The sequence below is a fragment of the Simochromis diagramma genome, unplaced genomic scaffold (assembly GCF_900408965.1).
Source record: "Simochromis diagramma unplaced genomic scaffold, fSimDia1.1 OVJJ01000517.1, whole genome shotgun sequence".
In the NCBI taxonomy this organism is placed as follows: Eukaryota; Metazoa; Chordata; class Actinopteri; order Cichliformes; family Cichlidae; genus Simochromis; species Simochromis diagramma.
This window is the reverse complement of record NW_024387173.1, coordinates 732,689-745,714: the sequence shown is the minus strand read 5'-3', so window position 1 is coordinate 745,714 and position 13,026 is coordinate 732,689. Positions and strand designations below refer to the sequence as shown.

Sequence of the window (13,026 nt, the reverse complement as noted above, 5' to 3'; positions counted from 1 at the left end):
ACCAAATTTCACATTAGGTTGGCACTTTTGGATTGACTGGACACTTAGCTTTAGTACCTAACTGAAGCTAATCTGGAGCGATTGAATTCTTCTGTTGCGTGTAAAGATGTTTGAAACTTGTAGCCTCTTTGGAGCATATTACCTGCTGTCATGGCAACAACTTTGCATTCTGTCCAAATTGGCTGTTTTGCCAACCATACCTAACAAACATACCCGTGAAGGACCACTGTGGGCGGGTATGGGTGAACTATGGGACTGTGTGGGCAGGGCAAACCCACATTTATTCTATGCGGTCCCCACTGTGTGTTACACAGAGTCCACAGCAGTATTTGATTTCAAATACCTTTTTATTGAAGTCCTCCAAGGTCTTCAGTACAAATTAAATGAATCTGTATGCTTGGATTTCTACTACAATGTCACTGCTGTTGCAAACAACACCCAGGAAATCGTATTATAGGCTTTTCAAAACCCAGCCTTTATTTTGTGCAACTGAATAATTAAAGGCAGATTTTAGACTTGATTTAATTGTTATTATCAGAAGTACTACATCCAGCTGCATCCCTATATTGACACTTCCTATCTGAAATCCATAATACTCCCATGGGATGCACTCGTAAGGAAAACAGTAATCACCAGTTCCGGTATCACCTAGACTATCCAATAAAAACAAAGGACTAAAAAAGCAAAGCTCATCATTGGATGCTGCTGAGTGACGTCAGTGGAGTGTAGGCTTTAGGACCCAGCAGCAAGGGGGCTTCCTTGTATATGCCGTTGTGATGGTCTGCAGGCAGACGTGCGGGGAGGAACGCGCATCTCCGGTGCTGAAGCAGAAGGCTGGAGGAAGGGCAGGACAGCATCACCCGGTAAGACACTCAACAGTTGTTCTGTGTGTGTGCATTGATTTAGCTCCTGATATCACTGATGAAACCGTTAACTCTCCCTGTTATATACAGTATATGTATTATATAGAAATTCAACTTCATTTAGAGACGATTGGAGCAGAAAAGTCTCTGCCACAGTGACACATATTCATGGGACGGGCGATCTCTCGTGATAGCTCAATTTTCATGCATGTTTCCTCACGCGATTCTGACTGCGTGTCGTGATAGTGTTTTGCCATAGGTGTGCGTCAGTATTCAGGGATAATAGCTTATAGGCTTTTCACGATGCAACCCCCCCTGTTGGGATGTGAGTGGCGTTGGTATACACACAGCAGGGATTTGTTGCTTTAGTCTTGAAACTTTTATCTTAAAATGTTGAAATCAAAATTATATTGGAATCGAAATATTGTTAATGTCAAATTGTCGAATTCATACCTAAATTAATTTATTTAAAAAAAAAAAAGACACATATAAAACAAAAAGACTCTGAATTAAAAATAAATCAATAAGCCAATGACATCATCAAAGCTATAAAAGCCCCTTTTAAGTTATTTTGTATACATTTTATCAACCTTACTGTTTCAAATATTTTGTATACATTTCCTGACTTCAGACTTCTGGTTTACATTATTTTATTTAAAAAATGTGAGAAATGTAAAATGGTTTAAATATATATTTTTTAATTTTCTTCTAAAAGGCACAAAGATGAATGATCATCCACTGGACAAAGGCATATTTCTAACATAAAATAAAGTATAATCACTTTACTTTCTTTTTCGGTCTTTACACAAACTGTATATAAAAGAAAAACATAAGGCTTAAAAGGCTTCTTTCTCATGGACAGCAAAGGGATACTTTGTGCTTTCAAAAAGAAAGTAATTTATGGTCTCAGTCACTAGTTTTAAGTATTACTGAAAACAACATCTTCTCTTTAAAATGTGGTAAAAAAAAAAATACTGTTACTAATACTAATAGTACTAAAACAGTAATCTTAAGGTATGTCTGACAATTCAAAATCAAAAACAGCACCACTGAAAGTTAAGAGCTGCTAAAATAACAATGAAGAAAATCCAATAAAATTGTCAGTGTGGCTTTTTTCCTGGGAGTTGCAATAAACATCCGGGCATCCACACAGAAGAGGGTTTATAAGATTTTGCTGAGTTAGAAGTTAGCAGGAAGTTAGCTACCTAGTTTAAATCTAAATATAATATTCCATCTGCTAACTCACTAAAAAACAGACAAAAAATACAGCTCTGCTGTTAGTTTGCACAGGAACAGACAGAAAACCATACAGCAGCGATGTGGGGAGGGTTCATGTGCTAAAATAATGTGCTAATATAACCACATTCGCAGAGGGAGGCTGTAGAATAAATTATTCTCAGTCTGCTGGAAAGAGTAAAGAGTGATTCAAATGTTGGGTACCTGGGACACCATGGGGTGCAGTGTACACAGTGAGCTGTTAAAAACTGAGCTTATAGATGTGCCGTGCATGAGTAATACTTATAAAAAGTTGAAAGGTCTAAAACAAACACAGATTCTTTTTGAAGTGTATTTCGATTAACTAAAGAAGACATAAACAAGTTAAGACACTTTGAACCAGGCACAGGGTTGATACACCATCACCTAAAATCAGATTACAGTGGCTATGTCTTTCTTTTATATACAGTCTCTGGGTTTTTGTGAACTCTTGAGAGAAATATGTAACTCATTAGCAGAAAAATGCTTCAAAATGCTGGATGTTGTGTTCATAGTGAAGCAAGTGTTTTTAGAGCGTTTTGCTGAAAACAGCTGTCTGAAAATAAAGTGATGGTTTGAGTGAAGCTGGAATCAGCAGTTATTAACCTCAGTAAAAAAATACTCTCTGTTGAGCAGAACACAGGAAAGGGGACAATTGTGGGTTAATCAGTGTGAGTACACATCGTAAATTGATCCACTGTTACCATGGAAATATTGATTAGTGCAGTTTTAAAGTCCCAGCACAAAACAGTCATTCCTTCATGATATTATACCATAACTGTACTTTGTTCTTCCTATAAATAACAATAAACTATAGAGGACCAACCTATAAAGTTACAGAATATACAATATTACATATATTTTTAATTTTTACCTTTCTTGGCTACAGAAAAGGAAAACAGCATTTTTTAAAAGCTAAAAATGGAAAAAATGTTACTGAAGTAGTTTTAAAAAATACACCTAAAATATTTTTGTAAAAGGAAAATTCAGATTTTATGTATTCAATAATTTATTTAGGTTTGGGGCAGTTACCATTAAGGCCTTAAAACTACATTCCCTAATTTTGTGAATGCATGCAGCAGAAAACTTAAAATGCAACATTTTAGCATTTTGGCTCATCCGTCTGCGACGACAGAGTGCACTTGAGTTATTTGTGGATAAGCAGTGCAGCATAAATCAAGTCGATTTTAGCAGAGATGTAATGTTATCTGTTTTTCAAGGACACTCTGGACATTTTGGAAAGCAGATATCATCGTCCAAACAATAGTCCTAAGATATGTTCCTTATTGTGACTGTGTAATAATGTAGGATATTGCCCTGGGGACTGAGCATTGCACAGGCTCTGGTGGCCTGCGGGGTTTTTAAAATTTGTTAGGTTGGTCACGTCACAATCCTGACAGCACGAGGCTTGAAATGCTCGTGTTTCGTAGAGACAAAGGATTGCTGATTGTTTAACAAGAGCCCAGCCTGCATTTCAATCCTTCTCTTTCTTCAGGGGATCGTAAATTAACTGATGGAGCCACTAGCTGTTACCTCACTGTCCCACCAGCAGCTGAGCATCTAAGCAGCTAAGCCCACCCCTCCTCCACACCAAAATAAAAACTGATATATAATTTGGATTTACATACAATACATGAAACTATCGGGGTGTAAGTGGTGGTGCTGATGTATGGTTGTGAGGTAAAAGCCAATGATCGCTCCAGAGGACCAGTGAGCCTGTAAATCTCTGAGCTAGTCCATTACAAAGCATTATAGGATGACATGTAACTCTCTGCTGTCTTATAAATAACAACTGGTTGAAGCAGATGAGGCTGAACAAGCATTAACAGCTGTATTAAAATAAGATAAGACTCTTTATATTTGAACAAGTTTTAACACTTACCAGTGGTTTGTTTACCTAGTTAGTTAATAGTAAATACAGTGATGAGTTATTTTGATTTCTTTAATCTCTACTTTAGCAATTTTACTTGGAAAGAAATGATAAAAATTTCAGGATTAAACTGTTTTCTTGGTCTTTTACTGTACACACAATCTGTTTGCTGGTCAGTTCTTAAATAATCCACAGACATAAAAAATGAATTACATGAGTCATCGATTGTTATGATGTCTGTCTAAAGTCTGTGACCACTATCTTATCTTTCCACTCGTGTAAGTAGGAGAGGGGAAAACATAAAACATGGGATCCATTGCATTGAGGTGAGGTGTCAGACTCGGTCAATCAACAACAAAACTCTTCGGTGTCTTTGGTTTGGGATAATTGTTGGAACCAAACTAACAACGTTTTCACACATACACTGCAGTGGCAATGGGACATTTTCTGTTTGTTATCATCTTGGAACATCTGATTAAATTATGATATATCTGTCACCTCGATGTATTTAAACTACTGAGGCCACATTTTTTAGAATGTGTGGCTAACAAGATGTGCAATACATTAAAAAATGAATATAAAGTGTGCACTCTTTGTTTCATTTGACAGTTTTGATTCTTTGTGGGTGTTCACGGATCCTGTCTACTAAAAATCTTTCTTCTCTGCCAATCAGCATAACTTGAGTCTAGAGCTGTTGATGCACATGATGTATCACAGTGAAGACTTGTGAACTGAGAGCTAGCCATGCTTAGAGTACCATGCACCTCTCTGATTCTTCATAATTACAGAGAACAGATGTTGTTGCAGTTATTAGAACATAGGCACTTCATGCAGGACTGAATTAGACACAAACTAAATCCCTGTCTTGCTGTTGCTTTTATTTATCTTTTCCAGCTTCTCCATTTGCCTTCTTTAAGATACAGCCCTAAAGAACTATGGGAGGTGTTGCATTGGATGTGGGTGATTCCAGGGTGAAGGCTCCAGACGGAGGCTGGGGCTGGGCAGTGCTGGCTGGCTGTTTTGTCATCACAGGCTTCTCCTATGCTTTCCCAAAAGCGATCAGCGTATTTTTCAAAGAGCTGATCAGGGAGTTTGGTGTTGGATACAGCGACACTGCATGGATCTCCTCCATACTGCTGGCCATGCTCTATGGCACAGGTAGGCTGTTACACGTTGTATTCAGTATTCACATTTTTTTTAACTCTTTGTACTTGGAAGCATTATGTACCTATGCAGTTCTTTAATTTAAAAAATACTGCAATAGAAGCTTTTTGAAACTCCTTTTTGCCCCATTTCATCCTAAACATTTGTTTTGATCGAGCACTGAACACTGGAGACAGGCACAGAACAAAACTCCACAGTCTGCAGCCCTGGATCAAACATAACAGGAATCCCGGAAGCGTGAGCAGGACAGAAAGAGGGAAACACACACCATGCTCAGATGTCATGTTTTCAGCTAGTAGCTCTTTGCGAATCAACTTATTGGTGCAAAAATTTATTTATTTTTGCTGTCAAACTGTGTAATCCATGGCATCACCCTAAGATTCAGATTAAGAAATTGGAACAAATTGTGTGTTAATTAAAAAGTGTCTCTTTGCAAATTTGTCTGACGTGCAGACACAAACACTGGTTCGTTTCTTGAGCTTTGTGTAAAGAAATAAGGGTTAGCTCGAGGATTTGATGATCTCATTTTGAAAATAATGTATCTGCATATTCTCAGAGGGATATTTTATATCATATTAACAATGATATAAAATGTGAAATTTTGGAAAATGCTTGTGTTTGTACCTTAATACTCGCCGCTTTTCTTTTCATGTGCTGCACACTGCGCCTGATGCATGCAGTCATACTATGTTACACTTTGTTCAGGTCCCCTGTGCAGCGTGCTGGTGAACCGCTTCGGCTGTCGTCCAGTCATGATGGTGGGGGGCCTCTTTGCCTCTCTGGGAATGATTCTGGCCTCCTTTGCCACAAGTATCATCCACATCTACCTCACTGCTGGAGTCATTACAGGTCACGAACACTTGTACATTGTCAAATAAAATCACACAATGCTTTACGCCCAATAAATTAAGAATAGATTACAATACAATTATTAGAAGAATGCATTAATGTTTTTCCTATATTTCAATACATCATAATCAAATTATCCCTGCTTGTTCTGCATTTGTTTTTCCTTCCTGCTCCCTCCCCCATTGGGCTTTTTATAAGCTGCTTAGGTTTATAAACACCAAAAGGTGCTTTGTAAGGTACACCGGCTTACAACTACTTGGTTAAGTTTGGGAAATATTGTGGTCTGGGGTCAAATAAGCCCCTTCACCAAAGGACACCTTGTGTTTAACTGAGACAAGCCTGCAGCTTTGATAATGAGAACACCCCGGTGTGCCGCCTGGGTTAAGGTTACAGTGAAAGTATACTCCACCGCAAGTGCTTATCGGATCATTGAGCAGCATTTGAAACCGTAATGTAGGTTAGTGGTACAAAGGTTACAAGGTAACAACACCACAAATACTTTACAGGAGATGCTGTCAGAAAGTTTGCATCATTATACCCATTAAGATATATTAAATCATATGGCTGATGTCATGTAAACAAGCTCTGCATGAGCATATCTCAAACATTAGAGTAAGGTTAGAAACATCTTGAAATGCTTTGTCTCCATATCATGTAGAAATGTAGGGAAATAGAAAACTATGTTAATGAAAGCAGGTAAGTTCAAGTTAAAAAGGCTGAAGAGTGTAACCCTTTCTTTTATTTGCTGCAGGTCTTGGATTAGCCCTGAACTTCCAACCTTCTCTGATTATGTTGAACCGCTACTTCAGCGAGAAGCGTCCTCTGGCCAATGGCCTTTCAGCAGCAGGAAGCCCCGTGGCCCTTTGCTGCCTCTCGCCACTGGGACAGGTCCTTCAGTATCAGTATGGATGGAGGGGAGGATTTCTTATCCTTGGTGGTATCCTGCTGAACTGCTGTGTGTGCGGGGCCCTCATGAAGCCTCTGGTGGCCCCAAAGAACCTCAAGGCCAAGAGCTTAGAAGAGGACAATGACAAGGAGGAAGAGGGGAAAGAGGAGAAGAAGAAGCCAAAAGCCAAACTTCTGGACTTCTCCGTGTTTAAAGATGGTGGCTTTGTCATCTATACTGTGGCGGCATCCATCATGGTGCTGGGACTGTTCGTGCCTCCTGTGTTTGTTGTTAGTTACGCTAAGGAGCTGGGAAATGAAGACACCAAATCTGCTTTACTGCTTACTATCCTGGGATTCATTGATATTTTTGCACGGCCAACGTGCGGTATAATCGCTGGACTCAAATGGGTCCGGCCTCGCTGCGTCTACCTCTTCAGCTTTGCTATGCTCTTCAATGGAGTCACTGACCTGATTGGCTCACAGGTGAGTGATCACATACTTCCTTGAACTGGAAAATGAAGTCCAAACATTGAAGGTTTCTGTTCATTATTTTTGTTTGTTCCCAGGCCAAAGACTATGCCTCTCTGGTGGTATTCTGTGTCTTTTTTGGCGTCTCCTATGGGATGGTGGGTGCCCTACAATTTGAAGTTCTCATGGCAATTGTCGGTACTGAGAAGTTCTCCAGTGCCATTGGCCTTGTGCTTCTCATGGAGGCCATTGCTGTGCTGGTGGGGCCACCGGGTGCAGGTCAGTGTCAGCATCCTGGGCCATTTGACCCAGTGCCTCTGTGTGTGTGTTCCCGTTACTTCCTGTTTTACTTTGGTAGTCTCCCATCTGTGCCATGTTTTGCTTTGCTTCTCTTACTTTGACGGTACCCTGTCTCATGTGTTATGTTTAGCTTTGCGTCCTCTGTCTCATTGTGTGTAATTTGGCCCAGCTGTGTTCCTCATGAGCTTCCTGTTCCCTCGTCATTCTCTGTGTATTTAAGCCTTTTGTTTTCTTCTGTCGAGTGTCGCAGTCTCCCTCATTCATGGCTGTGTGTTTCCCAGTTTGCCTCTTTTTTTACTTGTTCATACATGTCCCAGTATAGTTTTGCATCATTTCCCTTGTGTCAGCAATAAAGCTGCTTTTGAGTTTACATTTGGCCTCCGTGAAGTCTGCGTTTAAAAGGAAGACTTGTTTTATTTGGTAGTAGCTGTTGATCGTGAGCCAAACAGGAAGATATGAGGTTGTATCCAAGACCAACGGGTCATAGTTGGGACTTTGGTGATTATTTAATTGGCTCATGACTTATACACAGTTCAGTAGCTGTAGAACCACTGTTAACAAAAATAACTTGAAGTAACTGTTCTCTGTACCACTTTATCACTATCTCAAATCATGTGAAAGATTTAAGATTTTCACCCACTCTTCTTTACAGCATTACTTCAGGTCATGGAGGTTTGCTGGCATTCAATTAAGCACAGCTCTCTTAAGGTCCCACCACAGCATTTAAATCAGGTTGAGATCCATTGCAACACTTTTTTTCATATATTCTGTTGCAGCTTGGCTGCCGTGCTTGGGGTCAACATCCCGCTGCAACAAAACAAACACAAATCCTCACTCCTCCACCACCGTGCATGAGATGTAGCGTTGTGCCTAATGGCCATCTCCACTTTGGTTTTATCTGTCCAGAGGACATTGTTCATACTTGTTCATCTTTTTCTACCCTGGACAGTCATGAACATGCTAATTGTAGCCAGTAAAGACCAGGCTGGTAAACTGCCAAAATGATTTTTAAAGAGGTGTTCACATTACCTCTGGCAAACCTGATCTGGGCCACCAAAGGGCCGTCATTCTTTGCGGTATGTGGGCCATGTGTAAGTTGTGTGCAGCCACGGGCCAGTTGTAGACACACTGCTGGCCCAGAACTGTTTCAGCTCTGGCCCCAGATGTCAGCCTAATGTGTACCTTAATCAAGCCATGTAATAACAACATGTGCCAGAAGTGCTCTATACAACATGTCACATTCACCCAATCGCACACTTTCTCTAAACTGAGTGCTTCCTAACTACATTCATTCACATAAACACTCTTGACATGCAGACTGGAGGAGACAGGGAACCACTAACCTCCCGATCAGTCGGTGACCTGCTCTACCTCCTGAGCTACAGCCATCCACTGGCAAAGATGAGTAAACCGTCACTAAGTTTTGGATAAAGTGTACACTCACAAACCTGTCAAACCTGCATTTGAAACGTTGGCTACCATAGCAGTGTAGTATTGCAACATGGCATTTGAGTCTTCTAACTAAAATAGGACAATAGGAACATAAACAGTGCCATCACTGCCAGACCTGGCCCACATCTGGTTGACATACACCCTGCCATGACACCAGTCAGTCAGAAGTGCCACCTGATGCCGGACCCAGGGAAGACCTGTTTTCTATGGGCCTGGGCCACATACATAATCGAGCCAGATATGGCATGCCATCGCATAAACAGTGGCGTCATTGCCAGACCTAGCGCACATCTGGTTGACAAACACTCTGCCATGACACCGGTCAGTCAGAAGTGCAAGCTTGACACCAGATCCGGGCCAGACCTGCTTGCTATGTGGGTACATACCCTTTTAATTGCTTTGGACTGGTAAACATGCACTTAGTTTTTTTTTTGTTTTTTTTTTTAAATTGGACTTCATGTATACTTCATAAAAACTGTTCATATGTTAGGGTTAGTTACTTTCTGTCTACAGTTTTATTGTACAGGATGATTTAAGCACATTTTATGAGTTATGAGTGCAGAAATTCAGATAATTATAAAGAATCCATAAGCGTGTCACTATATGTTTATTTAAACCAGCATCGCCACAAATGAAGCGAAATCATTTCTACTATATAATTGCATCTTTCACTGTGTTCTTCCGTTTCAGGCCGACTGCTCGATGCCACCAAGAAATACATGTACGTCTTCCTGCTGGCAGGAAGCGAGGTGGTCCTCTCCGCTGTGGTTCTAGCTACCTGCAACTTCTTCTTTATCAAAAGGAAGCCCCAGGAGCCATCTCACAAACTTGAGTGCATCACAGTCACAGATGACACCAAGACAGAAGTATGCAGCAGGTCTTTGGAGGTAAATGATGAAGAGGAGAAGGGAGAGAGAGAGGAGCAAGAGAAGGAAACAAAGAGGGAGGTATCGAAGGAGTTGAAGGAGGAGGAGGAAAAAGACAAAGAAAAAGTAGACGAGGTCAGGCCAAAGAGCGTAACAGTGGACTCACAGGAAGTGGAAAAGTTCTTGAAAGAGCCCCAACTAAATGGTGGCATGACCCCCAGTCCTGAAACATGCCTGTGAAAATGGGTAGAAGACGCCGGACGGGATTATTTTCCACACAGCTCAGTGACGTGAATGGGACCACACCGTACTGGATAGTTATTCCCCATGATGTAGTGTTTAACCCAGGTGTTCGTGTCTGATATGGCAGATTAGAGTCACTGCCGTATCAAATACTAATAGTTCTGTGAGCAATATTTTATCTCTAGATGTTTTTAGTGTGGTTAGCTGTCACAACACTGCCTTGTCTATACAGTTCATGTTAAAAGCCACCAGCAAATAAAGTTGAGGGATAATTTGAAAGAATATTCTGTGTTTTTACTTGAAAAAAAAAAAAAAAAAAACACATGAGAAATTCAGTAAATGTTGTGTAAACGGTTGATTCAGCTTGTTTTAAAGGGTCAGGAAAGCTTTATGTAATGATGGTTGTGTAATGACCAGAAGCTCTTCTCCACCCGATGTCCAAAGCTGAAAATGATCTTCCCACCTGATCTGTGCCGTCACCATTGAGATTGATAAAACTATGTTTTTTAGGACGAACTTTCTAAAGGTTGTTCCCAGTCAAGTGGTAGCTGTGTGTGGATTAGAAGCAGGCTCCAAATATTATTTGTAGCTTCACTGTGATGTTAGGATTAGTTAAAAGTGTGATGTTTTAAAGAAGGAAGCAGTCGGTTCAGTCTGAAGTGCTTTTGGTTGAAGGTACCAGTCTCTCTTACCCTCCTTCACTATCAAGCATCAGATGTTTTCAATGCACTGTGGTACATGTGTTTGACTGTGGGTATCTGTTGTTGGGCTTAATGTGCTGATTGTGTTGTTCATCCCCCAAAAGCACCAAGTTACGCTACAAAGCAAATTATATACAGATAGGATAAAGACGCAGTATGTTTGTATGGACCAAAGGACAGGCTGACTATATGTGTGTCCCCTTAGGATGAAACAGGTGTGGTTAAAGCATCGATTTACTGATGACTATAAAGCTTTTTCCTCATGTTGCCTACATGCTTTGTACTGCCTGTACTGTTTGTGTTTCAGTGAAACAGAACATTAAAGGGATTGTTTTGGCTTTGTGTCACTCATTTTAATTTTCACAGAAATAAGTGCAGAGATGCAAACTTAGTGAATGTTTGAAAGATGGCAGAAAACATGAAAGGAACTCCTGGGATGGAACTGTGCAGACTTTTACCATTACTATTACTATTATGTTATTTTGTATAACTTTTGCAGGCACCTACCAGGAAGTTGTTTTACAGTGAGGAGAAAAAAGAAACATATTTTCTGTTATAAATATTATATCTCTCAGATTTGGATAAAGACCAAACACGTAGCTAAAAGAGAGTGACTATAGTAACTACTGCTCTATGTCTAAATCGGTAACTGAAAAAAAGCTGCAGGGTGCTTCCTGAAATACATTTTCTCAGCTGTGTTTGCAATACTTGGATTCATAACCATCGGTTCTCTCAGACCATTACTTTAAGTAAAATCTAAGAATCAATAAATAACATCTAAGTTGAAATCAAACGGGATTGTTACAATTCAGTAAGGAGACAGCAGGAAATATAACACAACAGCTGGGTGAACATTGAGATCTGTCAGTATCCATGGTGACGGGTGATTTCTCATGCAAAGATGAGTGAGTGGGACTTTGTGTGCCACTTAGATTAGTAAAGGGCCATAATGGTTACATTTGGATCATTTAAAAGGTTGACTGGTTTGTAGGACGGCCTACCACAACAGCAACCTGCCTGCAATAAATGCTGGACGTCTTGTTTCTTTTAAATTGTGTATGTTATATGTTGTGTTTTAAACAAACAGAGCTTGTCGCTGATTGTTATGCTTTGTCTTCGTTTTGTTGTTTAAAGCCAAAACATGAGTCAGTGTTATTTGAATGTAGAGTATTTGCATTTCTGTGTGAAGCTGCAGTTAAACAGGTGGTGAGGAGATATGTGACTATGTGAGCTTATATACTCTCAAGCCCATGTTGTTTTTGTTTTTATTCCATTAACTGTGTTACCATGTTGACTGTTAATCCGAAAATGGAATAATGTCGCTGTTCGCACCTTACTACTAATTCCTGCTGAATGTCACATCAGTCAAATACGACCGATCCAGACTTTTGTTCTAAATGATTTGACTCTATTTTGTGTGGAAACCATATGCAGAAATAAATCTTTACGACTGTGTAAATGTCTTGACTATAAAAATGTAATCTAAATACCTGTGTTCAAGTGGCTGTTTAAATCTATATTATTTATGTATTTATGTAAGAAAACTTTATTTATAAAATTACATTTTAGAATTGCACAAGAATTGACTCAGAAATCATTGGCCACATGGTCCGTGGGGTGACCTAAAATATGATTGGCCCAACACCATTAAACAAGAGAATGTCTGTTTCACAACACCTTCACTGTTCTTGTTCTCTCGCCTGTGCCACCCCATTAAATACATTCCTGGAAATTGTTTTATTTTACATTTAATATAGTTTCAGTGTTGTTTTTGTTTTTTGTGTGGATGGTGTGTGTCAGAGGCCAGACTTACAAAAGGCAGTGCACTCGCAGTCTTGTAGACATCCAAACATTCCTATGAATACCTCATCAGGCAAATTGCAATAACATTTTGACCAAACTAACAGGTATTAAAACTAAACATAGTACCTCTATATTTTTCCATCCATCCATCGCATATCCTTTTCAGGGTTGCGGGGGGTGCTGGAGCCTATCCCAGGTGTCATAGCGCGAGAGGCGGGGTACACCCTGGACAGGTCGCCAGTCTGTTGCAGGGCTAACACACAGGGACAGACAACCATTCACACTCACATTCACACCTGTCGGCA

The 13,026-nt window shown here is 40.0% G+C and overlaps 1 protein-coding gene across 2 annotated transcripts; it reads left to right on the top strand.

The window, feature by feature from the left end:
• Positions 1-680: 680 nt before the first annotated feature.
• si:ch211-234h8.7 (uncharacterized protein LOC561627 homolog) lies at positions 681-12,785 on the top strand. Of its 2 annotated transcripts, none has more exons than XM_040049247.1 (6): positions 681-863; positions 4,882-5,145; positions 5,857-6,000; positions 6,752-7,371; positions 7,455-7,635; positions 9,799-12,785. In XM_040049247.1, exons 2-6 carry the CDS (start codon positions 4,923-4,925, stop codon positions 10,212-10,214), a joined length of 1,584 nt encoding a protein of 527 aa, XP_039905181.1. In that variant the 5' UTR covers positions 681-863; positions 4,882-4,922; the 3' UTR covers positions 10,215-12,785. The 2 variants fall into 2 exon arrangements, with proteins under 2 accessions (XP_039905181.1, XP_039905183.1); XM_040049249.1 differs by lacking the exon at positions 9,799-12,785 and adding an exon at positions 8,974-9,179 and having other exon boundaries at positions 684-863.
• The last annotated feature ends 241 nt before the right edge of the window (positions 12,786-13,026 follow it).